This window comes from Crocuta crocuta, unplaced genomic scaffold (assembly GCF_008692635.1).
Source record: "Crocuta crocuta isolate KB4526 unplaced genomic scaffold, BGI_CrCroc_1.0 scaffold25, whole genome shotgun sequence".
Lineage (NCBI taxonomy): Eukaryota > Metazoa > Chordata > Mammalia > Carnivora > Hyaenidae > Crocuta > Crocuta crocuta.
Genome location: NW_027532015.1, coordinates 12,909,435 through 12,936,690, shown reverse-complemented (window position 1 = coordinate 12,936,690; position 27,256 = coordinate 12,909,435). Strand labels below are relative to the sequence as shown.

The window sequence follows — 27,256 nt, the reverse complement described above, 5'->3', positions numbered from 1 at the left end:
TGAATATAAGTGTTTTCTGTCAGGAAAAGAGACAACCTTTGCCTTCTCATGGTTTAGTGCAAGAGGTAGGTGGATGAATAAATAACTAACATAATCTGATAAGTTATATATTAGAAGAATACACAAAGTTAATAATGATCAATGATAGCTTCTTGCCTATTACCGCCTAACTAAGCTACGCTGGCTTACCAGGTTACAACATCAATAATTCAATGTAATGGGTTGAATAGTTTCCCCTCCAACATTCCTTTCTACCCAGAGCCTCAGGTTATGACCTTATTTGGCAGTAAAGTCTTTGTAGATGTACTTAAGGTGAGGATCAAGGTAAGCTAATACTGGATTAGGGTGGTGGTAAGGACAAGGGTATTTCTTTTAAAGAAAGAGACAGAAAAGACAGAGAGAAGCCCGTAAAGGGACCGCAAGAATGGAGTTATGTATCCACAAGGCAAGGACTACCTGGAGCCGTCCGAAGCTGAAAGAGGCAGGGAAGGATTGTCCCCTAGAGCCTCTGGAGGGAGCATGGCCTGTGGACATCTTGATTTTGGACTTCTGGCCCCCTGAACAGGGAGAGAATACATTTCTGTCATCTCAAGCCACCCATTTGTTGTATTCATTACAGCAGCCCTAGAAAACTAACATAGTTCGCTGAGTAAGCCTTGTGCGTGAAGGGGGACACTTTTTTTTCCCTTTTTAAACTAACTTTAATTTATGATTACATGGGCTTAAACCTGTTTCTTCCACACCATGTGGCTAAATTAAAAAAAAAAAATCTTCCTAGAACATTCCTAAGCAGCACAAATGTCATCTTCTATTTAATTAGTGAAATTATGGGTATCACCATCTGAAAAGGTCACGGTATTAAAGGCAAGCAGTGAAAATGGAATCAGTTTTTTATTAATATCAAACATACAACTATATATAAATGTTTTTTAAATCCCTTGTTTTCACCATCAACCAATTGTGAATATGTGTGAGAAATAAAACATGAAAGGGCACACTGTTCAATCTAGGAGAAAAAATAAGAAGTATCTATGAAAATTATTATGATCTGTCACCAGTGAGCATCGCTACTGAGATTGAAAAATATAAACCTAGGATCAGGCGCCTGGGTGGCTCAGTCAGTTAAGCATCTGACTTTGGCTCAGGTCATGATCTCACGGTTTGAATTACAGGGTTCGAGCCCCGCATCGGGCTCTNCCTGTATGAGAGCGAACCTGGGCTGATGCATGCTTGCAGAATTCACCACCCTTTGGACAGGACACAGGTGCCTTTGCCAGCCATGACCTTAGAGCATAAGCATTTCTCTCCCTGGGAGGATTACAACATCCAGCATTGTGTTAAAGTTTAACATTAGCATCTCTGCCAGAGGGAGTGGTAGCCCTACATATAGCCAAAAACTCTCAGATATTTAGATCTTCCAAACCAGCACTATGAAATTTGTGTGCTCAAAAATTTTTAGTTGTTTCAATAAAATAGTGAAGATATCAGTAAATTAGGAATTAATTTATACAACGCATTGAATTAGTGAATCTAGAAAGACTCAAAATTCTACTTGTTCCTAGCAAAACACAAGACAAAATTGTGCAAGAAAAGCAGGCAAGCCATTATTTTCTTTCTGTGCATCTTGACTCTAACTCCTACCAAAAGAGTCAGATAACGATGAAAAACTCCTTCTCTGTACCCATTCCAGGGTTTGTAAAAGAAAAGTATTCCACCAGGTAAGGCCTGTTTTCATACCTCTATCTTAGTGCTTTGAAAGTCAGAGGAGATTAAAGACCTATTACCAAACACCATTTTCCATTTTCCCCTATACTACAAGAGACTGAGGATGCTGAAACCCTCTGATACTTTTAAGATCAGAAGGACCAGAGAAGTCCCTCTCGTGGCCAACCTGAGTGGTACCATCAGAACATCTTACTAAAGGTTTAGTCATTGCCAGCTCCGCAACGGTTCTACAGTATTTCCGTGTTTACCAGCGTTCTGAGTTTTCCTATATATGCATTACTACCACAGGCCCAAGAGAAAGAAGAAAAAAATATCAGAGCACTGTAACTTTAAATTGGCTAACATCATTTTTTCCCCAGTTAGTTACCCAGGTCTAGTGTGCACCAGTCTGGCTACTTCTGTAGCAGTGCTAGGTCCTCATGGGGAAACCTGGACACAGGTCTTTGTTCCAGACACTTCCTCCACCTATCATCATCTTGCCCTGTCTCCTGTTTGATTTTTCTGTACTCTGGAGGCAGAGGTGAACTACTTAATCCAGGGACAACCATTCTCTGAGATGTCCGAATCCTGGCTCATTAAAAAGACAGGTTAATTCGTGCTGGACCCAAATCAGCTACAGAATGCGAGGAAACTGGCAGACCCTTCCCGAGTGTTCTTCAATGGCTGCTGGCCTCGGGCAGCCTCACATGCAGGTCACTACTTTTCCTCCAGGAATCATGGGAGTTCTCTCTAACTGGCCATTTTTAAAAATGCTTTCCTGAGCCAGGGTCATTTCAATTGGGTTTTTTCCCCCTTCAAAGCGGAGTCTGGACTTCATGATGTCACAGCCAAGAAAGCAGTCTTCGTTAGGCTCCTTCCCATGAACTCCCGTCTCTAATCTCATTCGTGCCACCCTGGCTCTGATAGCCGAATGACTTGATTTTCGTTTTTAAAGACCTCTTGGGTCCCGCTGGTTCTATTTTCTCTGGGAATGCAATAATGAGTCCGCGAGTTGACCTGAGCTCTTGGGTGATCTTACCTCCTTTCCCGATCTCCCTCAGATGTGCAGAGCTGCCGCGACTCCATTGCTGTCCACTGGCCTCCAGTCTAGACCTCCACCCACTCCACTGTGTCCACCTCGTAAGCAACAGCAGCAGGAAGGAGTCTTTCCTGTGCAACCTCGCTCCATCCATTCTGCCTGATGTAACTTCCAAAGGTACTACCCATGGCGGAGATGTTTCTGCAAGCTACAACGCTATTTGATGTCTTCATAGTTTATTTCTTCTTTCTAAATGTGACCTCTTAATTCACCTTCGTACTGACTACACCTCTCCAAAAGAGCTCCATCTGCTCTATTCTCTCCTTTAGGAAAATGATGATGATGACGATGAGGATTCCACTTATGTAAAAAACACAAGGTATGGATAAACCCCATACTCCTCATCTAGCAGTAAAGGCCTGCCTGACACTTGGATTCCATTCTTTTCCCCCAATTTTCTGGTCACAGCCCCACCCAGGGGCCCTGACAGCAGGCTTTGTGCATATTCCGTATGGTCTCATATCTCCACTGTCTTTATCAGGCAATCATTTCCTTCCTCGGAAATGCAGCCCCCTTTCTCACAGCCTGTCTTTCACTTCTCTCAAGTCTCCTTTGATCATGCTCCTCTTCTCCAGCAGAATCAATTTCTCCTTGTGCTAAGTCACCAGGGCACTTTCCCTATGCAGGGGGCACTGTGTCTCAATTCCGTCTGCCCACCTAAAATGAGAGGTCCTCAAAGTAGGGACTTGCTCATTTTCACTTAACCTCCAACACCCTGTGGGATACCTGAAACAGAATAAATGATCAATGTTTGAGTATGAGTCAAAATTGTTACCACATTAATAGTCTGTCCAAAAGCAAAATGTTAGTGGAAAGTGTCCAAAAACTTAGACGAGATATATATCCAATAGCATAATGATTCCTGTGAGACATCATAAACAAATTTAACATAGCCCTTAAAATTAAATAGATAATATTTTCCCTACATATAATTATACTGAAACTCATTATTAAATAATAGTTACTTGTCATTATTAATAGTTAAACCTATGGTGGAATTTTTATAAAATCATAATTTCTTTAATAGACCATCACAGTACAGACAAGTGTCAAATCATTATGTGGTATACCTAAAACTAATGTTACATGTGAATTATGTCAATAATGAAAAAAAAAACACTATTTCAAAAAAGGCTAATGGTCTAAAGAGGCCTCATTTTCAAACCCACAAACAAAAAAACCCATTCTCTCTCAAGGCACGTTCTCCAACAAACTCAGAAAGCGGTTTTTCCCATCCTCATTCAGCCTAATTAAATGTCTGAAGGATGATGGAAGTGGAAAAGAAAACAAAATTTTTGAAAGTCTCCATACAAGAACATAGAAGTCAGTGTGTCCAGCTGGAGGGAGGAGACCAAAAAGATGTCATAATAATGACCCCAAATCCCCTTTCTTAGTGAGCTTATTATGAAATGTATTACAGGAGAAAAATTAAACCCCTAGGGTCTAAAATTCATTTTTGTAAAGCTCTGCCATTGTCGATATGCCTAATAGGTCCATATTTTGAAGAGTCTAAGTTCAAAGCACATAAAAATAACCTCATATCCTTTCATACTGCATATTTCATCAACATGTGACTCCCCAAATACACATATCAGTGAAAATTCCTCTTAAAAACAAAAAACTAAAAAAATAGAGAGGTCAATTGTATCCTTTCCCCCTAAGTATCTGAGTAATCTGAGGAAGTTAAAACAATCACCCACCTTCGGCCATAGAAACAGGTGTAACTCTTCCACCCACACAATTAGCCTCCTAAATCAGCTTAGAGAAGTCAGTCTACAAATCAGAATTACTCAAGATCGTGTACCAGTCAACCAAGAGGAGCATGAGTTCTGCCACAATTTCCTTGTTAATAAACAGAAGCCCATAACCAGAGAGAGTAACTGGACTGTTATTACCTTTAATCATCAAGTAAACAGATAAAAACCAAAAGGAAGATGTGCCAAGTTAAAATGCCTAGGCTCCTGCTAATTTCCACACAGATAACAAAATACTTACTCTAACATTTAAGTTCACTGAAGACTTGTAAATTTAGAACACTTTATTTGAAAGCCCATAATGTATGTGAAAAACTCAACACTCCGTAATGAACTAGATTGCCGTAAAAAGGCAGTTTATATCTGAAATAAATCACGTTCTCCAACTTTTGACCCACTTAAACCTCAGTGACAAAGGAAGGGGCTAATCACTTCCCTTTCAACCGCCAAGTCTTCTGAGCGGTCAGGCAGTTTGAAACTTCAGGAATAGCCAGTTATTTCAGGACTCACAGGATTTAAAACAATAATGGTTTGAGGAAACCACACTATTTAGGCTCCTTCAAGTCTTTTTTCCCCTGTCCTTAGAGGAGTTTAAAAATAAGCAAGAAAATGACTCTTCAGATTGGCAGACCAATTTCAGGGTGGCATCTTGCCACAGTGCATGATAATCACAGAGTTACAAGATCCACAGAAAACACAGCAAACCACAGAAACAGCTTTTTCTGATCCTCCTCTTTGATCATGCGAAACAGATCTAAGTCTTTTCCTTTTTTTATTTTTGTTTTACCTCTTCCTCTTTTCCTCCTTCATTCCCTCCCTGCCTGTGCCTCCCTCTCTCTCTCTCTCTCTCTCTCCCTCACTCCGGCCCTCCCTTCTTTGCTTGACAACAGTAAAGTTAAGCCCTAACAGGAGTCACTTACAATTCTGTTGATGGTTATGGCTGGCATTTACTCAGTGTTCTATTTTTATTGAGCGCATCTCTGCAAATTCGGCTATTAATAATAATAAATCCCCAGCCCCTCAAGAGGAAAAAAGTTGTATGTCAAAAATAGAATACTACATTTAAAGTTTGAAAAGGCACTTATATTAAGGCAGATGTACTTCTGACAGCTCTATTAAGTTATTCGACTTTCTCTGAGGACTTTAGTTCATGCAAAAGAAAGGCTACAGCGCAGGGCCCTTGGGGTTTTCGGTTTGTTTTTTTGGTGAGGTATTTTTTTTGGGGGGAGGGGTTGAGTTTGGTTTGTTTTTTTCCCCTTCAATTCTTTGAAAGCTGAATGAATTTTACTTTTGTGAGTAGAATAAAAGTGACACCAGAGAGCCTGTTTTCAGGGTTGATGTTGCCCTTTCTCTGCCTTTTCCATCATTAGGAAGGTGCTTGCTTTCTGCACATCTATCCAAGAAAACGTTCTCTGGGATACACAGTGAATGAAAAGCTTCCCAAACTGCTCTGTAAGGTCAGCAAAGGAATCTGCCGCTTGACCTTCCCAGAGGGGTCAGGAATGTCAAAACTAAAGAATAGAGAGGAACACAACCTGAAAAACCACTGGAGAGGGGAGAAAGGGAAGAGAGGGCACAGCCTCACTGGGCCAGTGTGGGATGGAAGGTGGTAAGCAAGCTACTGGGATCTTCCCTTCCCATCTGTCCACCACGGGGAGCAGCCAGGGCCCTCTCTGAGGTTCTGCACGACCCGAACAGGTTAGTCTTGTTTCGTGATGCTAACTCTACTCAGATCCCTTCATAGCTCCAATTCAGAGACTATCTACAAATATTTACTACAATGCTCTTAAATGACACTGAGAGAAGAAGATCTGTGGTCACTGCCTCTAAATAATTGCTCAAGTTGGCTTTTCCAATTAGGTATACACGAAAGAGTCAGACTTATTTGAAATTTCACTTTATCTGAAAAGAATAACATCTTTGTAAGTATCATCTCTGAGACTTTACAACGCAAACACAGAGTAACTATCTTGGGTATCAAAAGCTTTTGATGTCAGGAGTGAGCATCTTTTATTAATTCTCTAATGTTTGGAGAATGAGAGAAAGGTAACAGTGCTTCTTGAAATTGTTACTTTTCTCTGAGCCTCGTTTCTTGAGTCACAGGGGAAAAAAAAACATTTTTTTTAAAACTATACTTTCAACTTATTCAAATTGCATCCCAACATTTTTGGAGCTCTCCTGTATATTCAACGAGCTACTACTGTGGGCCTATGATGTAAAATGGGGGTTACAACATTTCAACATAGACTATACAAAGATCATGTTAATTCCGAGTTTTGGGATATTACTGGTTTATTAAGAAATTCAGAGGGTGCCTGGCTGGCTCAGTCGGTTGTGCATCCGACTTTGGTGCAGGTCATGATCTCACGGTTTATGAGTTTGAGTCCCGCGTTGGGCTCTGTGCTGACAGTGCAGAGTCTGCTTGGGACCCTCTTTCTATCTCTCTTTCTGCCCCTCCTCTGCTTGTGCATGGGCACTCGCTCCCTCTCTCTCTCTCTCTCTCTGTCTCTCTCTCTCTGTCTCTCTCAAAAATAAACATTTTTAAAAACTTTAAAAAAATGAATTCGCAGAAAAGACAGAGTCAAATCATTTTTTTCAGTCACACTGTATATCACTGCCATTTGTGTTGATGAGGATCAAGTGTCATTTAAAGCGTTTAACTAAAAATACTCAGGGGAGAAGAACTGAGGCTACAGTCTCATCTTCACTATCTTTTTAAAAAAAAATTGGGGCATCTGGGTGGCTTAGTCGGTTAAGCGTCCGACTTTCGCTTAGGTCATGATCTCGCGGTTCGTGGGTTCGAGCCCCGCGTCGGGCTCTGTGCTGACTGCCAGCTCAGAGCCTGGAGCCTGTTTCAGAGTCTGTGACTCCCTCTCTCTCTGACCCTCCCCTGCTCACACTGTCTCTCTCTCTCTCTCTCTCCTAGAAATAAATAAAACATTAAAAAAAATTTTTTTTTAATTTTTTAAGCAGATGATATAAGGATATGGAATTGAAGATATGGGGAGGCAATTTCAACCATATACTTGGTGTCCAAATATCAGCTGCAATGAAGAGAGGGGAGGGAGAAGGGACAGAGAACATAACACGTTACTGGAGAAAGTGGTTAGTGGTGAAAGCAAAGCTTAAAAGCGGCAAAGCTGCCCTTGTTTATTAAGTGAAACAGTGCACTGATCCTCCTTGAAAACTCACAGTGATTTTATAGAAGTGCTTAAAATCTAACATTTACAAAAAGAACCAGGATGGCCAAACAAAGTCACAATTTCATAACATTAATGCAAACATGCACTTTATTCGACTGTACGAAGAAGGAAAGCCAACAGAAGATAAACATGAAAAAACACATTTACCTATTACAGTCACATCCTCTTTCTCAAGAGATCACTTTTCTGACAAACTCAACCACTCAAAATATGGCCACGAAGAAGGCAAAATGGTCTCTAACCAGAAAGCACCACCCACAGGATTATGGCTCAGGATCTTATTATAATCTTTTGACCAACACTATTGCAATACATTGGATACCCAGACACTCCACACAAGTAACAAGCTAGAAATACCAAGTCAGATAGTGGTGAGGACGAGAGACAGGCACAGTGACATGGGAAAAGAGAGTTGACAGCCTAATGGCAGAGGTGGCACAGGTAGCAGGCAGTGGAGACCCACTCGGTGCCAAAGCAAAGATCTTAGACACCACCAGGGTGTCACCAGGCTCTTACCTGTTCAGTGACTATTCACAGTGACACCGAAGCATCAAAGCAAGTTCAACTGTGCTCTGAGGATTGAGCAGAGATACTGTACAGTGTCATGGAAAGAGTGACTAGGTCACAAGAAGTGGACTCAAACCCCATCTATACCATTATTACCTATATGGCTTCAGGTAAGTCACCTCATCTTTCAGGGGCCACTTTCTTGCCACCACAGGGTATAATGCCACCTGTTCTGCCCATCTCACAGGACCGTCACAACAATGGAATGAGATAATACATGTCTGAATACTGTGTAAACCATAACCTGCAAACAGACTCTATCTGCAGAGTATACTTTAGAACAATGTTCATAAGACAATATTTTTAACTCTGAAAGATGAGGGCATGTGGGTGGCTCAGTCGGCTGAGCACCTGACTCTTGATTTTGGCCGAGGTCATGATCTCACAGTTGGTGAGATTGAGCCCCGCACCAGGCTCTGTGTTGTCAGCATGGAACCTGCTTGGGATTCTCTCTCTCCCTCTCTCGCTGCCCCTCCCCCACTCATTCTCTCTCCCTCTCTCTCAAAATAAGTAAACATTTACAAAATTAAAAAATAAAAAATAAGATTCTGAAAGATGAATTAGGCAAGTTTCTGTTATATAAAAACACAAATACATAAAAGGCATATTTCTCTAACATTTTATATAAGCTAGCCTGTAGTCCACATTAGAAAAGTATCTCTAACCAATTACCAGTTTGTTTTTTTACAATAACCTTATATTTCAAAGGAAATGAGCTTTCCCTCCAATAGACATCAGATATCTGACACATATAGACTAGAGTCCAACGATTTGAAAGTGAAGTTAAATGGGCGCAACTTCTCAACTGATTTTCCTTGAAGGGCGACAGACAGTAGGTAGGCCAGTGAGCATAATGACAGAGAAATCCCCAGAACAAGGCAGAAATTCTTCAGACATTGCTATTCATGAGCTTTCCCCTGGGTCGGTTAGCAGGTGCACGTAATCCACTGAGCGTGAGCTCTGTGACACTGTGCTCCATCAGGCAACAAGGTTTACAATGGAAATCACTCAGTCCCACCTAATTTTGAAGCATTTCCCCTAATTCACTGACATAGTCTTGGGTGAGGGGGCTCAGAGGTCAAGCTAGAAGAGAACTTAGCCCGGTGAATGCTTACATGCTCATGATCGTAAGTCAGTCCTCAGAGCAGATGAGGATGCGCCACAAATCTACATTGCATCTCAGGACACTTCAGAGGTGCGAGACCTTTCTACAACATTGAAATGACAATGGATTATTTACAGAAACTCTATCCTACTTTGTCACCCCTAAACATTGTAAAGGAGTGACCTGGTACACAAGAGTATTAAGAACCTACCCAAAGAAGTGACATCTACTGAAAGCAGTGTTTTATCAATTGAAGGCTATGATGTAATAAGGGAGTCACAGCATCACTTCAGTAGGTCAGGACTGACATTTTCTGCCTAATAAAACACAATAATGGGCGCCTGGGTGGCTTAGTTAAGTGTCCGACTCATCATTATGGCTCAGGTCATGATCTCATGGTTTATGGGTTTGAGCCCCAAGTTGGGCTCTGCGCTATAAGGATTCTCTCTCTCTCTCTCTGTCCCCCCCTGCTTGCGCACACACGCATTCTCTCTCAAAATAAATAAGTAAACTTTAAAAAAATAGAATTAAAACAGAAGAGAAAATTGTTGCATGGAGTCATGCAACAACGAAGTAGCTTTGCAAAACTTTTGCTTCAGTGTGTGTGTGTGTGTGTGTGTGTGTGTGTGTGTGTGTGCGCGCGCGCTCAGTTGACCCTTGAATAACATGGAAGTTAGGCACACCAACTCCTCCCCACATTCAACACCTGCACAGTTGAAACTCTGTGTGTAACTTTTAAATTCCCCAATAACTTAGCTACTAAATAGCCTACTATTGACTGGAAGCCTTACAAATAACATAAAGTCGATTAATCCATATTTCATATGTTATATGTATTATATGCTGTATTCTTATTTTTTTAACTTTTTTAATGTTTTATTTATGTTTGAGAGACAAAGATGGAGACAGAGACAGAGTACGAGTGGGCGAGGGGCAGAGAGAAAGGGAGACACAGAATCCACGAAGCAGGCCCCAGACTCTGAGCTGTCAGCACAGAGCCCGATGCAGGACTCGAACCTGTGAACCATGAGATCATGACCTAAGCTGAAGCTGGACGCCCAACAGACCAAACCTTCTAGGCTCCCCAGTATGCTATATTCTTATATCATAGTAAGCTAGAGAAAAGTAAATATTATTAAGAAAAACATAAGGAAGAGATAATGCATATACAGTACTGTGCTGTATCTATCAGGGAAAAATCATCCATGTATAAGTAGGTCCATGCAATTCAAACCCATGTTGTTCAAAGGTCAAATGTATACACAATGTGTGGACTATAAACCAATCTAAAGTGTACTTATTACTCTGGACACAGGCAAAACTTTTGATAGTCATTGACTTAAAAAGTCAACTTTTTAAGGGGCACCTGGGTGGCTCAGTTGGTTAAGCATCTGACTTTGACTCAGGTCATGATCTCGCCATTTGTGAGTTCAAGCCCCGCATTGGGCTCTGTGCTGACAGCTCAGAGCCTAGAGCCTGCTTCAGAGTCTGTGTCTCCCTCTCTGTCCGCCCCTCCCCTGCTCATGCTCTGTCTCTCTCTCAAAAAAGTTAAAATAAAAGAAAATGAAATAAAATAAAGCATTAAAAAATTAAAATAAAAAATTCAAAGTCAACTTTAACTAAACTTTTCTGGCACTGAAAAACTCAAGACATTCATACTATAGTTCTACTGTAGAAGATTCTTTATTCCACCCCAAACAAGCATTTGTTACAGTGCAACTTGGCTCAACTTGCTCAGAAATTAGAGGACCTTTTACTAACCTGATTTTTGTTGTAACCTTTATTAGTTGGAGTTGACGTACAGCCTTCAAGATTTCTAAAACCAGCTATGTAACCTTTCTGTGGTTACAAAGACTTAAGCACTTAGGTCAAGTGGATAAACTAACACATACCCTAGTGTGTGGGATGTAACCAAGGTCTGATGACCCAAAGGAATGTTGATGGAGAAAAATCCCAACCTTGCCAGATTCAGAAAACATCAGTAGCACATGAGAATGCCCCAAATGCAACCAGGTGTCTTTTAAAAAATTGCTTACAAATCAAAACAGAAGTGGGATCCTAAGACAGAATGACATCCAGGCATTCATACTGAATGACCAAGAATACGACAGCTAGCTAAAAAGAAAAATGGTTCAAAGATATTTTTATAGCAGGAATAGAGCATATTAATGAACTCTGCCATAAAATTACTTTAAGGGGAAAATCAAAGTTCCTTTCCCAGGAAGGCAAAGCTCTCTATGTACTTTCTGTTGGTGAAAAAAATTATGTAAATAAATAACTACCAGTCAAGATGACCACAGCAATCAAGCCAACACCAGCCACAACCACCCACCAAGGTAAATTCACAAACTGTCTTTTGTATGCTTTGTAAAAGAATCCCCAACCAATTGAGACTGAAGCAGTACACACCTGTGTTCAGGTAGGAATTCTGGTTTATCTCAAAATGTAATCCAGAAACACCCGACACCGAGTTTCTGCTTTAGCTGAGGCGTTTCCAGTTACAAAGTAAAAGAGAACCTTCGGGAATAAGGGCAAGGGAACTGTACCAACAATAAAATGTATTTATTCTTACTCTCTCTTTTAAAGTTTACTGAAAAGACAAAAAAATTAAGTGATACAGTTTATGGAAATCTCAACTGCTGGTGGCTCTTACTTACAAATGGGCTTTTCTTAGAGAAGGATAAACATATACTGAACCCAAGGCAGATAATTTACACATGCCACTAAAACTCTTTTAACCAGTGAATCCTTGGCTTTTATCCTTGTTCTGAACCTTATCGACCACGTATAGAAACTTAATTAAGCTATATCTTGAAAACAACCTCAAAATACTACAGACGTACAATTAGCTGCGCAAACAGCAGTCAGGAACTTGACCAGGTCCCAGCAGACTACCATTACTTTACTGATGTAGAAACCGGGATCAGAAAGCTGTTACTATAGGGAAGGCAGCAGGGAGAAGTATGGAGACTCATTAGCTCTTCTTGCCTTATTACTTATCCCATCTTCTTTCCTCCTCCAGTCTACTGCCACCTTCTCCCATTATCTTCCACTCATTACCGCTCCCAACACACTCTTTTTTGAAAGTAGTAGGGCATGAAAATGGCACTTAATGAGTGCCTGCTCTAGGGAAGGCCCTGTGTCCAGGGTCATTCCAGGTTATTCACAATTCAAGCCATTTCCCCCCGGAATCTGAGAGAGGCTTGCTCCTCTGTGTGGCTCTGCCAAGGTGTTGCTCTCTATCAAGTCTACTGGGCAACAGGAGCTCTCAAAACACAAGAATCTATAAGACAAGCCCAGACGGTGGGAATGAGTCTAATAACGGGTAGTACTGGCCTCGGGGTGGGGGGAGCACTGGCGGGGAACTCCAGCTAACAAATCCCTCAAGGGAGACTGTCTCAGACACCTGATAGGCAAGCGCCCACCATGTATCATACGTGTTTATGTCACCAAAATATTGTGCAGTCAGCATGGTGATGGCTTCTAGCAAGAACTAAATAAACAACTGTTGGTGTAATGTCTCTGATGATTAGTCACTCATCGAATTTCAGCCATAAATGACAGAGAACAATCTGGGATGCCAGATTCGGTGGTATAGAAAAGAAAGATTTACTAGAGCTGAAGAGGGGCAGACCAGAGAGGCATCGCTGCAACCAGCTTCCAGCCCCCCAGCCTCACACACGCATTGCTCTGCATATGAACAATATGTATGCTGATTATAGGTAAGTTTCCCAGTCACCTTTATTAAGACAGTGGTCACTATAAATATCATCTTTAATTAGGATGGTCAGAAATACAATGTGAAGACGACCCACCTTTCATAAAGCTAGAAAACATATAACCCTACCACAGATGCTGTGTGACACCAACAAGTAAGTATTAAATCTTGGGGCTTCCCTTAATAACGAAAGCCTCACATGAAAATCTGTAGTTCCGTAACTATCCATAACTCCTGTACCTATATAATTGCTTCCACTAGCACTTTGTCGCTTCTCGGGTTCTACACCGCTCCAATCCATTCTGCGCCATAACCGAGCAGCCTCCCCTGAACACTGCCTTGACCATGTGTTCACACACCAAATAGCTACTCTTACAAAGTATGAGACACTGGATAAGAGAGAGAATAGACTTCAAAGAGCTTCAAATTCAGGTAAGGAGTGAAGCACATGCCCAAAGTCTCAAAGCAGAGCCTGGACCTTTGAACCAGAAGATACTGGGTCCAAGACCTCAAGATACCCTAAGTGCCTTCAACATCCTTTCTCTTTCTGAAGAATTACTTACACCTGGTTCCCTGTCTCACCACATCTGTTTCTCTGCCCAGTTTTCAGTTCTCCCTAATGACCCTTCCTTGCTTATCAAACTATTATTTTTACTGAATATGGTATCCAGACAATATTTATTAAATGGGTTTTCCCATGTAATGTGTTATTAATAGTGTCTAGCCATGACAAGCCCTCACTAAATGTTAGCTATTGTTAATACTAACGGGCAGCAGGACTGATCTAGACATGACGTTCAATTGAGTATTTTAACCATTTCAGGATTTGACATAAAAACTGTGGTACATGTTACCTGAAGGTTTATGTAAAGGAGACGACAGCTTCCAGTTGGGCTGTTTGGGTTATACCAGTACTCTAGAGTATTTCTAGAGGCGCCTGGGTGGCTCAGTCGGCTAAGCATCCAGCTTTGGCTCAGGTCATGATCTCATGGTTCATGAGTTCGAGTCCCATACTGGGCTCCATACTGTCAGATTCTCTTCCTTCTCTCTCTACCACTGCCCCCTGCCTTCAAAAATAAATAAACTTTTTAGAAAACTCAATTTAAAAACACTTATTTCTACACGGAAAATTCTACAGAACAGTATATTCTACACTAGTAGAAAGACATCTTTTAACTTAACTATCGATAGCAAAGAGATTGCCAACCTCTCCGCCAGTATCGTTAAATACAACCAGATCCAGCTGGTAAACTCATACAGTCATCGATAAAACATACACTCATTTATTCAATAAATAAGTTGCACCTACTACTCACATGTATGATGACTAGGTATTATCCCATTTTACAGAAAAGGAAACTAGAGTTTAAACAGATGATGTAACTTATTCCAGGTCACATTATGAGCAAGTGACAGAACCAGAACCATCTAGATTTCCTGACCTAGTTAGTGCACTATGCACCATTCTCTCTTTCCACTAAAATTTACTGAATACCTACTATGTGCCCGGCCTGCAGAAATACTGCTTACCAAAACATACCAAAAAAATCCCTCCTGTCTTAGAGGTTAAATTCTAGCTTTAGGGGACAGTTGACCCTTGAACAACAAGAGTTTGAACCCTGCAGGTCCGTTCATATGCGAATTTTTTTCAATAAATACAGCACAGTACTATAAATGTACTTTCGTTTCCTTATAATTTTCTTAGAAGTTTCTTTTCTCTATAGCTTAGGTAAGAATACATAGAATGTAGAAAATATGTTAATCAACTCTTTAGGTTATCAGTAAGGTTTCCGGTCAATAGCAGGCTTAATTAGTAGTTAAGTTTTCAGTGAGTCAAAAGTTATATGGGGATTTTTGACTGCACAGGGGTCAGTGCCCATCACCCTTGTCTTGTTCAAGGGTCAGCTGTACACAAAGTATACAGTATGTTAGATGGCGGTAAGTGCTTCGGAGAAAAATAGAGGTGGGGCTAGAAAGGCTAAGAGGAGGGTAAGATGTGACAGCTTTAAACAGGGTCATGGAGATGACTTTGGAGCAAATATCTGAAAGAGGAGAAGGAGGGGCCGGTGTGCGTAGCTGGGTGAAGGGAAGGTCAACCTCATGGCATGTTCTAAACGGCAAGGGTCCCGGTATGACTCAGACGTGCCGCTGGGGAAGCCATGGCGGGAGGGAGGCAGACCAGGGCGGGCCTTCCAGCACACTGTGGGGACCAGTTATCACACTCCCTGAGAAGGAAACCCCGTAAGGGTTACATGACGTGCCTTATGTCTGACGTTTTGCAAGACCCCTTAGGCTGCTCCGTCAGGATTAGCCTTACTTGGGCTCCGGGGCGGCCGGGGGTGGGGAGACCAAAGGCGGAAGCAGAGGAACTGGTCAAGAAAGCACTGCAAGAGCACGCTGCTGCCTCACCGTATCGGACTTGCACCAGCCCATCTCCTACCTCATCTCTGTTTGCTAAGCCAGCTTCCCTAGCGGTCCAAACACTCGTGAGCAAATGTTTCTACAAATTATTTGATGCACACACGGTTTGCGTGAGCAACAGGAAACAGAAGACTGCCACCGAAATTATGCTCCCACAAAGTGAACCCTCTCTCACGTAACACTCAAGAGACTTCAGAGCTGGGAGCACTTGTAAGGTTACGTTCGTCAGTATGTGGGACAAAGCAAGCGCACAGAGCTATCTATAACCCACACGCCTTGTGGGGCACGGTGGCCCCTGCAAACAGCACTATTGACAGGGTCCAGATGAGTTATGTTCACCCAGGCAGCAGCCATTTATTGAGCACTTAGCCTTGGGGATAAAACAGATAAATAAGACTTGGTCTCTGTCCTAAACGCGTTCAGTCTAGCTACAGACACAGACACATAAAATATAAGTACAATCTGGTATATAATAAGCACAATTACTGAGGCATGTAGAAGGTGGAAAAATCACGCTGAGAAGGGACTAATCAGTTCTACCCTTAGGGAATTCGGGAAGGCTTCACAGAGTTCTAAAGAAAGCAGAGAAGGTCCAGCAGGAAGCCAGCAGGCAGAGGCGGCGAGTGGAGCATGGTGGCCCAGGGAACAGGAGATACACAGCAAGGTTGTGCAAGAGCAGTGCATCCATTTACTACTGGGGGAGGTTACAAAGGGCGGGGACGGCAAGGAGTGAGGGTCAGAGGGTGCAGGGTCCGTGCTCCATTGAGTGAGATAGGCTTCATTTTGTAGGCAATGGGGAGCAAGAGAAGAGTGATCCAATGATATTCGCATTTGGGGAAGATCGCTCTGATTACAGTGTAGACTCAGACTTACAGATAGTGCAAAGGGAGACAAGAGTGAAGATAACAAGAAGGCGTAGAAGAACCACTCAGAAGTCAAGGTGAGGGCAGAGCAGGGCCTGAATAGCTTGGATGGACTAGAGGGTGTAGATATAACAGATCTTGAGAAGTTTAAAACTGGTAAGATTGGGAGTGCCTGGGGGCCGCCTCTGACTTCAGCCCAGGTCATGATCTCATGGTCCATGAGTTCAAGCCCTGCATCAGGCTCTGTGCTGACAGCTCAGGGCCTGGAGCCTGCTTCAGATTCTGTGTCTCCCTCTCTCTCTGCCCCTCCCTCCACTCGTGCTCTGTCTCTCTCTGTCTCTCAAAAATAAACTTTAAAAAAATTTTTTTAAATGATAAGACTGGAGTTAACAGAAGTATTTCATAGGAAATAGTGTCATTCATAGGAAATAGTGTCATAAAAAAACATCTCACTTAAAACTCTGATAGAAAATACTACGGCTAAAGCAAAAACCCTTGAAAATTACATAGCAATGTAACACATTCTACAGTAATTGGAAGAGACTTATAAAAATTAATCTGAGTTAATGTGTAGGGTCTTCTGAAGTTATTTTAAAAGGAACTGTTTGAAAAGAACAATTTCAAAAAGGTTTTCAGAACCGAGTAAAGGCATTTCAGTGAAGGAGAACACAGGTTACAAACTTTCAAATGAATTCTCTGACGATAAGTTACTTCTTTTAATACTCTGTTTCTAATAATCTAAGCAAGTGTCTAATTCTCAAAATAAATCCACAAACTTTTAAGACAATAGAGGATATCAGATAAAACATCATTTCAACAGAATTTGCAATTTAATAACAAATAAGATTATTTTTGCAATACAACAAGGCAGCAAGAACAGAGATTCCCAACTTTGAAAGAAAAAATAATCAAAGGTCAATAAAGGGCAGTCTCAATGAACCAGATAAAATATTAAGTGGCACTCACTATTGTCTCTTTCACAGAATGTCAGCTGCAGTAGAAAGAAGGAAAATATTAGTCACTGCACTGAGAATATTCTTCTCATCTCTTTTATGAAGACACCAAGATGAACTCCATTTAGATATTCTTCCAATGCACCTAGTGACCCCAGAATAAATGCTACTTATTTATCTAGTTTTACTCTCAAATGCAGGGGGCTACTTTAGCAATATTTGCCAATACTTTTAGGTTTCTTTAATGCCGTGAAGAAAATGTCCTTAAATCCCATAATTTTAAAGATTTTGTGATCAAAAAGAAATCACAGCTATTTACATGGAAACAGGATCTTGACCTTGCTGCTTTTGGTCTTTTGTGTCATTTTTTTTTTTTCCGTTGTGATATCTGAAATCATTGCTAATCTAATTATGAATCAGGATCCTGTTTTCTGCCAACTATTTTACTAGGGAGGACACTGGGATGAAATGACTTTAAACACAGCCAACTCCCACGCTCAACAATTGATTATCTTGTGTATGGATTATTCATTACCCCTGATACCTAGTAAGGCCATTCGTTCTCTGGCTCTTTTTTGTAGTTCCTCGGTTGGAAAAAAATGGAAATTCAAATGATTCAAATTTGGTAATGCTACTAGCACATGTGATAAAAGTCCTGAAGAGGAGAATGAAACTATTGTTTAAATCGAGGCTCTGCATGTCAATTTCCCTCTCTCTGTGCCGATCTGCCAATACCAAGATCATCAATCATGCCTCTGCCCAGCTGAACAGAGCAGGGGATACAACAAAACATGCTTTGCTCAGTGAGAGGCTACCCCATTATTATTCCACCTCTTTTGGTTTTATTTGACAAGAGAAGGGTAAGTGAGCAAGATGGGGGAGCACAGAATAAATACTAGTCATTAGTTTCCCTTGAGAACCTTCCACAGTGCTGGAAACAAAGCAGGAGCTCATTAAGGGTTGTGTGAATCAATGCAACAGCCAGAAGACCATGCAAAACATGAACATGCTCAAGATAAAGTATCTTTATCTGGACCTTCTCATCTAAGCCATTCATTTTACAGTTTTCACAATTATCCTGTATTTTCTCTGTAATTCCCCCCTTAGATATCTTATCTGCTTCTCCATTTAAGAATGAATTCCATGACTTCACAGCCTGGGTGCTATATTTCTTTGTATCCCAAGCGTAATACTAAAAATTCCTTCAATAAATGCTCTCACAACTCCATGTGAAAAGCTGCCTATTGTCTCACCTACAGCTGACTTCCACTTTTTTTTTTTTTTTTACTACATAGGCATTTAATAAAACAGCTCATGATTCACTAAATTTATACCCAAGAGGATACTGATTCACACCCTTGGTTTTTATGGCTAATTAAGTCAAAACATCATCTGCTATTACAATGGGTCATATCCCACTGAGAATATAAGGACTGATCACTGTTGTTACTTAATTCATTCTTACCTTCCTGAGTACAAACGTTTTGAAGTTTTGAAACTTGTCATGGGCTGGAATAAAAGAAAACACGCAGGTGCTTAGTTGTGATTGCTTTGGGCTTAACCATTTATGTATCTTCTAGTTACTTTTTAGACTCAGGAAAAGTAGCCTATTAATAACATCTAATCTTATAAAAAACACTGTCCCAAAACTTTTCAAGCACTGTAGTTTTATGCTAAGTTTCTTGAGTATATGTGACAACATTAAAGTGCAAATGTACAGGCTTGGGTACGGATAATCATCCCTAAGGGTAACTACTTGAAAACTTTATTTTGAGGCAATTCAGCACAGTCACTATAAAAGAACTTCTGAAATGAAACCTGAAAGAACTGTTCTAGAAAATGAGCATGCATACGACATACTGACCACACTGACAGTAAAGATTCAGTGGGCTAACTGTGCAAAGCAGTGTGACCTAGAGACGTGGCCAGGCAAGCACTCCGGCCTTGAGGCAGCTGCTGGATGGAAGGGAGAAAGCCCTAAGGCTGCACAACTGGACACCCCAGCGGCCAGAGGTACCGTGGGAGGTTGGCATGGGGGGTGGTAACATAGGACACAATCCTAAAGCAGGGTTAACTTGTTAAGCCACTCTGTCCTACCTCTAGCTGTCACTGCCTGGTGGTGGTGTCGGTCTGTGGGGGAGAGGAGGAGGGAAAGCAGGTTTTCAGAAATCAGTGCAGTTTAAAGGGGGTTGGGGGAAGCAGGATGAAAGGAAAGCATGTGGTCTGCACAGACAGATATGAAGTAAAAGGAAGCTGCTATGCAATTCCCATAGGGCCGGTGTGTCTTCACTGCACATTTATTTGCAACCAAATCCTAATATGGCCATTGGGCATTCTTAGCATTGAGAATCCTTGCTAGAGGTTTTTCGCCATTTTTGATAGTGCTAAGGAAGAAAACAAAACAGAACAAAACCTCGAATCCTGCCTAATTTTTCTGAAACACTTATCTTCTTTTGATCTGGAAGTGTAAACAAATGTCACTTCTGTACTTCTTCAAAGGGAAGGGTTATGTGAAAAAAAGGTTAGCAGTTATAACGTGCGCCTGGGACAGCATTCCCAAGTTGGGAGACAGTATTCTTCTGTAAGTCCAATGTCAGTCAAAAACAGAATAGATTCTTACACATTTTGATCTACAGGCAGCTTTGTAAGGATTTCATCCTCACTCCATATGTCAAAAATGGTAATCGTACCCATGGGCAATTATTTCTAAGAACCGTATAAATCTACACACTGCATTATGCCTGCGTTGCTCCTCACCGGGCTACTGTATCCCCGATGACATTAAGAAGTAAGGGCACAATATTTTGTATTGTTGCAGAAACAAGTCCTCCCTCCCTGTACAAGTCATCCCAGTTCTCTACAAGAACTTCATTATTTTTCACAAGTCAAGTGTACAGTATTTGCTTCACTTCCAGCTAAAACGAACACATGCAAATTCAGTCTCCTTCCCTTTAGTGCTAATTTAGACGGAGCATCTCTGGTAGAAGTCCTAAAGCCATGCGCTCACATGTGTATAGTCTTTAATGGAAACGTGATAGTGACGGATATAAAACAAGTCATAAAAGAACAACCTTTAAGCAAAGGCCAAGGGAATCACAACTACACCCTCTGACCACTGCAGCACTACTGTATCCGCCCTCCAAACATTTTTGCTTCAAGCATTACAACCCACCCATTTACCACAACCACAGCGTGTTCCTGATTTAGAAGAGTGAAGTTCGTGGACTTACGAAATTACACAACTGCATCCAGAAAGCACCAAGCCTTTTCTCTGCGTGGCAATTATGCCCCATCTGAACTAAAAACCTGCCTCTTTAAAGCTCAGTATCAGCGACCACTGTTGACCCCCTTCTTGACATAATAAACAACTGACATCTTCTAAGAGCATCAACTAGTCCCTCCCATGCCACAGTTTAGTAGAGAAGAACAAATGGCTTAACACATATTATACAGGAGGAAGAGCTGCGTTAAATCCCGAGTCCGTGGAATACAACCACTGTGTCCATCAGCACACATTTAACTGTGTTTATTCTCTTGGGTTTCAGAAGTTTTGTTTCCTAAAAGCAGGGAAAGAACAGGTCGCTGAAAGGTTCTAGCGACGTTTCTTTTGGCACGGGAAGAATGTGATAAACAGGGAAAACACAATCACTCGGAATGTCTGGCCCCGGCTCCTTTGTAATACTTAAATAGTGCCCCCCTACTGAGCTTTGCCACAGCACTGAATGGGGAAACCATTTTAGAGCTTAACAGTTCAGTCTCTACAGTAAACATTCTAAGAGGAAGAACTCAGAAACTTTAAACATAAAACAGGGGTGTGTTAAGAAATACTGAAATACTTCCCTCTCTCCCACCAGGACTGATATTTCTCTTCACCTTGAGGAAGGCAAGACACGCTAAACCTCAGAACAGAGACCAACAGTGGTCTGAAAAGGAACTTGAAAGAAGTCCAAAAACTCTTTTTGGCCACAATATCAAGGGCAAGCCCTTCGTGTGTTCCTTTTCCTTGATGTCATTCTAACACCTGTTTGTTTCAAGGGTCCGGTGTCCTTCATCAATCTTCTTAAAGGAAAATGCAAGCAGACTATTCAGGATTCCCAAAGCTGTGTCAGTGTACTGTTTCCGAAAAGAGCTCCATGTCCTAACTTCAGGTCGTTAAGAGCAGAAGCCTCTTTCCGTGGGGGCGGTTTACCATTGAACTTTTCACAAGTCACCTGAGTGTGCAGATCAAGAGTGCTAAAGACAAACAGTTATTTAACCTTTCTCAGGGGGACACAACCTCAAGCTGAATCTAGCTGGAAGAGCACTTATATTTTATACATGGAAACAATCAATGAATGACACCGAATCCCGAAACAGAAACTCCTCCTAGGGTCAAAAATCATGAAGGGAAATCGGCGGCAGAAAAAGAATTCTACAGTGCAGACTTCTAAGAATGTTTACATAAAAACAAACAGAAAAATCAAGTCACCTTTTCTGGCCTGGGTTCTGTAATTCCAATTGTCATCGTCTGCTTCCACCTGCTGCCCACAGACGGAGAGCTCTCCATCACTGCGAAACAGCCTCTTTGTCTGCCTGGACAAGGAGCAGAAATTTATCCAACTCACAGCCCGTGAGAGAGACCCTGCATTTGACTTGAGTCTGAAAGACCCTGACGAGCCTTCCTTTTTCATCTTCTTGCACACCAGAATCCACTACAGACAAAGGACAGCCCCGCAAAACAAGACGCTCGGTGTTACAACTGTTCTATGTCCTTTAACCGAGCCTGCTCCTTCCCACTGAGATGCAGACAGTGTCGAGAGTCAGGCAGGGCATTATGCAGCAAGACCGCTTCTGTGCCCCCCCAGTTACAAAGAAAAGGAAACTGGGGGGGGGGGTTAGGAAACAAAACAACAACAACAACAAAATGTATTTTATCCTAGCCACATGGCGGCACTTGGTAGAATTTTAAAAATGAAGCAGGTGTTCATTTCGAGAACACTTGTCAGGACTTGGAGAGCAGAGCCAAGGCACTCCGATTCTTTGGTGGATACCTAGCATCGCACTGGGTAATCCTGCCCCTCTCCCGGGCATCCTTCCCCACGCGGGCAGGCAGCAGCGGCCAGGAACTCCTCAGGCTGGAGAAAGAGGCTCGGGCGTCAACCCAGGCGCCCGCTTTAAACTTCACCCACACAGGTGTCTCGGGAGGAATCGAAGAGTCGGGCTCCCTTGTCGCAGCGCAGCACCGAATCACGCGGCGCCCACCTGCCCTCCTTCCCCGGCGGTGAACCTGAACCGCTCGGCCTCCGCAGGGCTCCGCAAACAATACACCCGGCTGGCTGCGTGGCTCTCGCTTGGATCACAGAGGGAGCGCTCCGGGGAGAGGCGATAGGCTTCCCCGACACCGGAGGCTCCTCATTGGAGACAGCAGACCCCGCCTCCTCCCCACAGTCAACACTTCAGTGGCGGCTCAAACTTCGGAACTCCCGCAAAGCTACGGAAAATACAAGTCTGTGCAGAACACAGACCTCTGGGAATTTAAAAAAGAAGAAGAAGAACTCGATTATTAATCATCAGACCACACTTAGGAAGGTAGGACTTTGGGATGGGGTTTAGAAGAACATATAGTTTTACACAAACATCCAGCATTCCTTGATTGATTGAGGGATGTGATCATCTAAGAAAATGTATTTCCAAAGAGAATGAAAGGGATTCTGCTATCCCTTCGCTCCCAGCTCCTACAAAGGGGAAATGCAGCCATTCTCACACCTGCTGTTGCCTCTCCTTCCTGTCTTCCACCAGCAGCCGGAGTGGGGGGTGAGACCAAGGAATCTCTCCTGCCTCCCCACAGGCAGCCCCTGGGGTCATTCCTCCCTAGTTTTGAAAGATCATCCTATCAAGGAGAACCATCATCTGAGAGCTATGTTAACAGCATCTGGCTGCAGGCTCTAGCCTGGAGCCTCATAAAACCATTAATTATGACAAGCAAAATATCCAGAGCAGCAAGTTGGAATGCACTGGCTGCAGCATTTCACCCAAGGCCAGCATAATTCCATGGTCCTGGGGGCACAAAAAGTCCCTATAACTTTCCATCACAGAGACTGAGGTCAGGCACCCCCTCCCCCAAGGGTTATTCCGAGGAAGGCTGAGCAACAAGTAGAGAACTGGGTCCATCTCACTTGACTTTACTGAGCACTGAGCAAACATATTAAAACTAATACCTTGCAACAGAAAATAAACTTTGATTAAAAAAATTATAAAAGTGGAATCCGCATCACATGTGTACTGCGATCCACGGAGATTTTAAGAAAAACGCTCTGCACGTTTACAAGCGCTGTACGTTTACAAGGACTGAGACATGTGTAGAAGAAAAGCACAGAGCTGCTGCAAAGCATGCCTCAGGTGGCCTGCTCGCACCACCAGGAAAACCACAAGACTGAATGGGCACTGGGGACTGAAGGGCAAAGCTACAAAACAGTCCAGGTAATTAACAGATATGGAATCAGTTCAATTTTTCCTTAATGTTTATTTTTGAGAGAGAGACAGAAAGTGGGCAGGGGAGGGGCAAAGAGAGAGGAAGACACAGAATCCTAGACAGGCTCTAGGCTCTGAGCTGTCAGCACAGAGCCTGACGCTGGGCTCGAACCCATGGACCAGGAGGTTATGACCTGAGCTGAAGTCAGATGCTTAACTGACTGAGCCATCCAGGCACCCCCATGGAATCAATTTAAAAGCTAAAAGCATCCTCAAGAGCTCGTGTAGTTTTTTGTTTTGAAGTTTATTTATTTTGAGAAAGAGAGAGCACGGGAGGGTCAGAGAGAGAGAGAGAGAGAGAGAGAGAGAATCCCAGGGAGGCTCTGCACTGTTAGCACAAAGCCGGATGTAGGGCTCAAACTCACAAACCCATGAGATCATGACCCGAGCAAAAATCAAGAGGCAGTTGTGTAACAGACTGGGGCGCCCAGGTGCCCCAAGAGCTCATGTAGTTTAAATCCCTCAATTCCCAGATGGAGAAATTCAGGCATACACATACACAATACACAATATCACACAGAGGATACCACACAGGAATAGGAGCAGGTCATGTCAGACACCACTGGATTCAAAGTTTTGCCCCTTACTGGAAGTGCTGGCTACATCACCAAGCACTCTGAGCTATTAAACTGGAATGATACCTCTACTTTGATCACTTTCATGACAGTAAAAATGATAATAATTATGCATAGCACCAGTCAATGCCTATACAAGTTCAAACATCAAATCCCCTTTCAGAGTCAAAGACCCCTTTGAGAATCTCAAAATATAAAATAAAAATTGAAGCAAAAAAAAGACCATTGCTCCAGAAAGTATACAAACATCCTGAACACTGTCTTCCATTCCATAGATTCATAGGAATCCCTGACATCCGTGGGTGCACTCTCTAAGGACCTTAGATCCTTATGGACCCCCCAAAAATACAATTGTTCCCTCCCTGATTTCTACATCCTAGAGCTATATACATATATATAAAGCGTATTTATTTATTTTGAGAGAGAGAGCAAGGGAGGGAAAGAGAGAGAGCAGAGAGAGAATCCCAAGCAGGCTCCACTTGCCGGCATAAGCCCCATGCAGGCCTCGATCTCATGAACCTGAAGATTATGACCAGAGTAGAAATCCAGTGCATGCTTAACCGACTGAGCCACACAGGTGCCCCTACAGCTGTATTTTTAATCCAGAGACACCTAAAGCTCTGAAATACACCTTGTGCTGTTCATTCCATTCACAAAGCACGGTTGAATGCTTTTCCAACCCACCCACCTTGGAGTTTGCACACATGCACACACAATAGCAGAGATGAATTAGTGTCATTAGTAACTGCTGTGTTTTCCTCCAGTACTCCTGTCCTTGTACACATCTGAGAGCAAGCTCGTGGGAGGGGCTGGAGGAATATTCACTGCCAAGTAGCCAAGACGGATAACTGGTGTATTCAGGGATTAGACTCATGACTCTCCTTCAAAGTAAGTACACTCTTATGCTGGACTCCCCACTTAATATATCCCTCATTATTCATAAGACCCGTGGATACGTCTGCATGATATCAAATTCTCCATTGACTGGTGCTGTTCCGTATTTCCGTTTTATTGGCCCTTGACTATTAATATCTTCACTTACATAAAAGGAGGTCAAATAATTTAATTACTTTTACAACTGGATCAGAGTTCCTCTATGGCCAAGATAGAACATAATAGTTTAAATTAGCTTTAGAGGAAATTTTTAGATTTTCCCTATCTGTGTTAGACAGGTACTCCCATTAGCTTAGGAAATCGCTAAGTGGGCTGCTTGCAAAGCTATTTCCTTCATTCAAACTGTATTTATTTAGTAACTACAATGAACCACACATTTTAATTCTCTGGACCCGAGAGCCATACAAATCTACTGCTCCCAGCTGCTCACCAGGGTCACGGCTACTTTGTAATGCACACTTCATGTATATTACTGCTGATCTTCACAAAGACCCTGCAGTGGAAAATCCCTTCTAACCCGTTTCTTCAAATTACTTCAAATAGAATCTGCAGGGTAATAAAACATCTCAATTTAACATTTTTTCCCATGAAAATCTACAGTAGAATACACCTTTCTCAGACCTTTGAAACAGACCTGCTGCACAGATTTTGTCTGCATCCCTCGCGGTGCCGCATTTTTCCATCTCCCCTCTCCCATCAGGCCGTCAAACCGAAACTTCCGCTGTCATCGAACGTGCCAATTAACTGCTCCCTTCCTACCGCTTTGCCACTGCTGGGCTCCAGGAATTATCGAGCAATCAGATAAAGAATCTTGCTTAAATTGTGTGTTTAGTGGAAGTTGATAAGCACCCATGGAAAGAAATGCGTAGCTTTTGTACAAGGGCTCTGCTTCTGCTGCCTCCTGGCCAGCGCCCTTGCCCTTTTACTGGCGAGGTGGACCTCGCGGGGTTGAAACGGCTGGGGGGTCAGCCTCTGGATAGCAGCCCCCAGGCGGATCTAATACAGGTTTCCGATTCAGTGCCTCTTTTGTATGAAGTTCTTAACATGTGAGGGCAGTGAGAAATTTACCCATTGCTAAAACAAAGCAACAAGAAATGATATTATTTCTGGAATGATTTAAGTCATACGTTACAAAAAAAAAAGTTACCTATAAAAACTGGGAGACACCACGGGGCGCCTGGGTGGCTTAGTCGGTTAAGCATCCGACTTTCGCTTAGGTCATGATCTCGCGGTTCGTGGGTTTGAGCCCCGCGTCGGGCTCTGTGCTGACAGCCAGCTCAGAGCCTGGAGCCGGTTTCAGTCTGTGACTCCTTCTCTCTCTGACCCTCCCCTGCTCACGCTGTCTCTGTCTCTCTCTCCTAGAAATAAATAAAACATTAAAAAAAAAAAAACTGGGAGACACCAGCATATATTACTAAAGGAAGCTCTGGGATCTTCTTTGGGAATTCCTCGGTCAAATATCCATTAATTTGGAAAGATTTATTTATGTTTCTACCAAGAGTCACCTGGATAGATCGAATACGTTTGGAAAGTCCTTGCCAAGAGACATGATATTTCATGTTCTGATATATACTGACATCCTTAAAAAGGAGCTTAGCTCGAATGGAAGTCTTTGATTTAGTAAAAATTGTTAAACATGACAAGACATAGGATTAGACAAACCCCTCAGCCCGCTCAGGCGTGTAATTGCCTCCTTTGCCATTTGTGTAAAATGCCAGCCAAGAGTAGAAACTAATTTCAAGTGCTATCAGTTTTTTGGCTTCAGAGGCTACAAAGGAGCAACGAGACTTTTAAGGTCCAGGTATCCCTTAACCTGCCCTGACCCCTCCCTTCAAACCCAGAAGGCAGAACCCCGAAGCCAGAACCCTATGGAGAACAGAGATGCCCTGA

The 27,256-nt window shown here is 42.4% G+C and overlaps 1 protein-coding gene and 1 long non-coding RNA gene across 3 annotated transcripts in view; one reads left to right on the top strand and one right to left on the bottom strand.

Annotated features, from left to right (window-relative positions):
* Window positions 1–22,119, bottom strand: part of NHSL1 (NHS like 1) — a 136,868-nt gene extending 114,749 nt beyond the window's left edge. The window contains 1 exon segment of the mRNA XM_077776056.1: window positions 21,856–22,119. Within this exon segment, the coding sequence (XP_077632182.1) occupies window positions 21,856–22,057 (202 nt within the window). The 5' untranslated portion in view covers window positions 22,058–22,119.
* Window positions 22,120–22,793: 674 nt separating this feature from the next.
* Window positions 22,794–27,256, top strand: part of LOC144241497 (uncharacterized) — a 12,696-nt gene continuing 8,233 nt past the window's right edge. Inside the window, exons 1-3 of one of the 2 annotated variants that reach the window (XR_013338094.1) lie at window positions 22,794–23,846; window positions 25,237–25,360; window positions 25,967–26,186. This is a non-coding gene — a long non-coding RNA (uncharacterized LOC144241497). Of the gene's footprint in view, window positions 23,847–25,236; window positions 25,361–25,966; window positions 26,187–27,256 lie in introns of those variants that run through there. The other variant, XR_013338095.1, reaches the window with a different exon arrangement.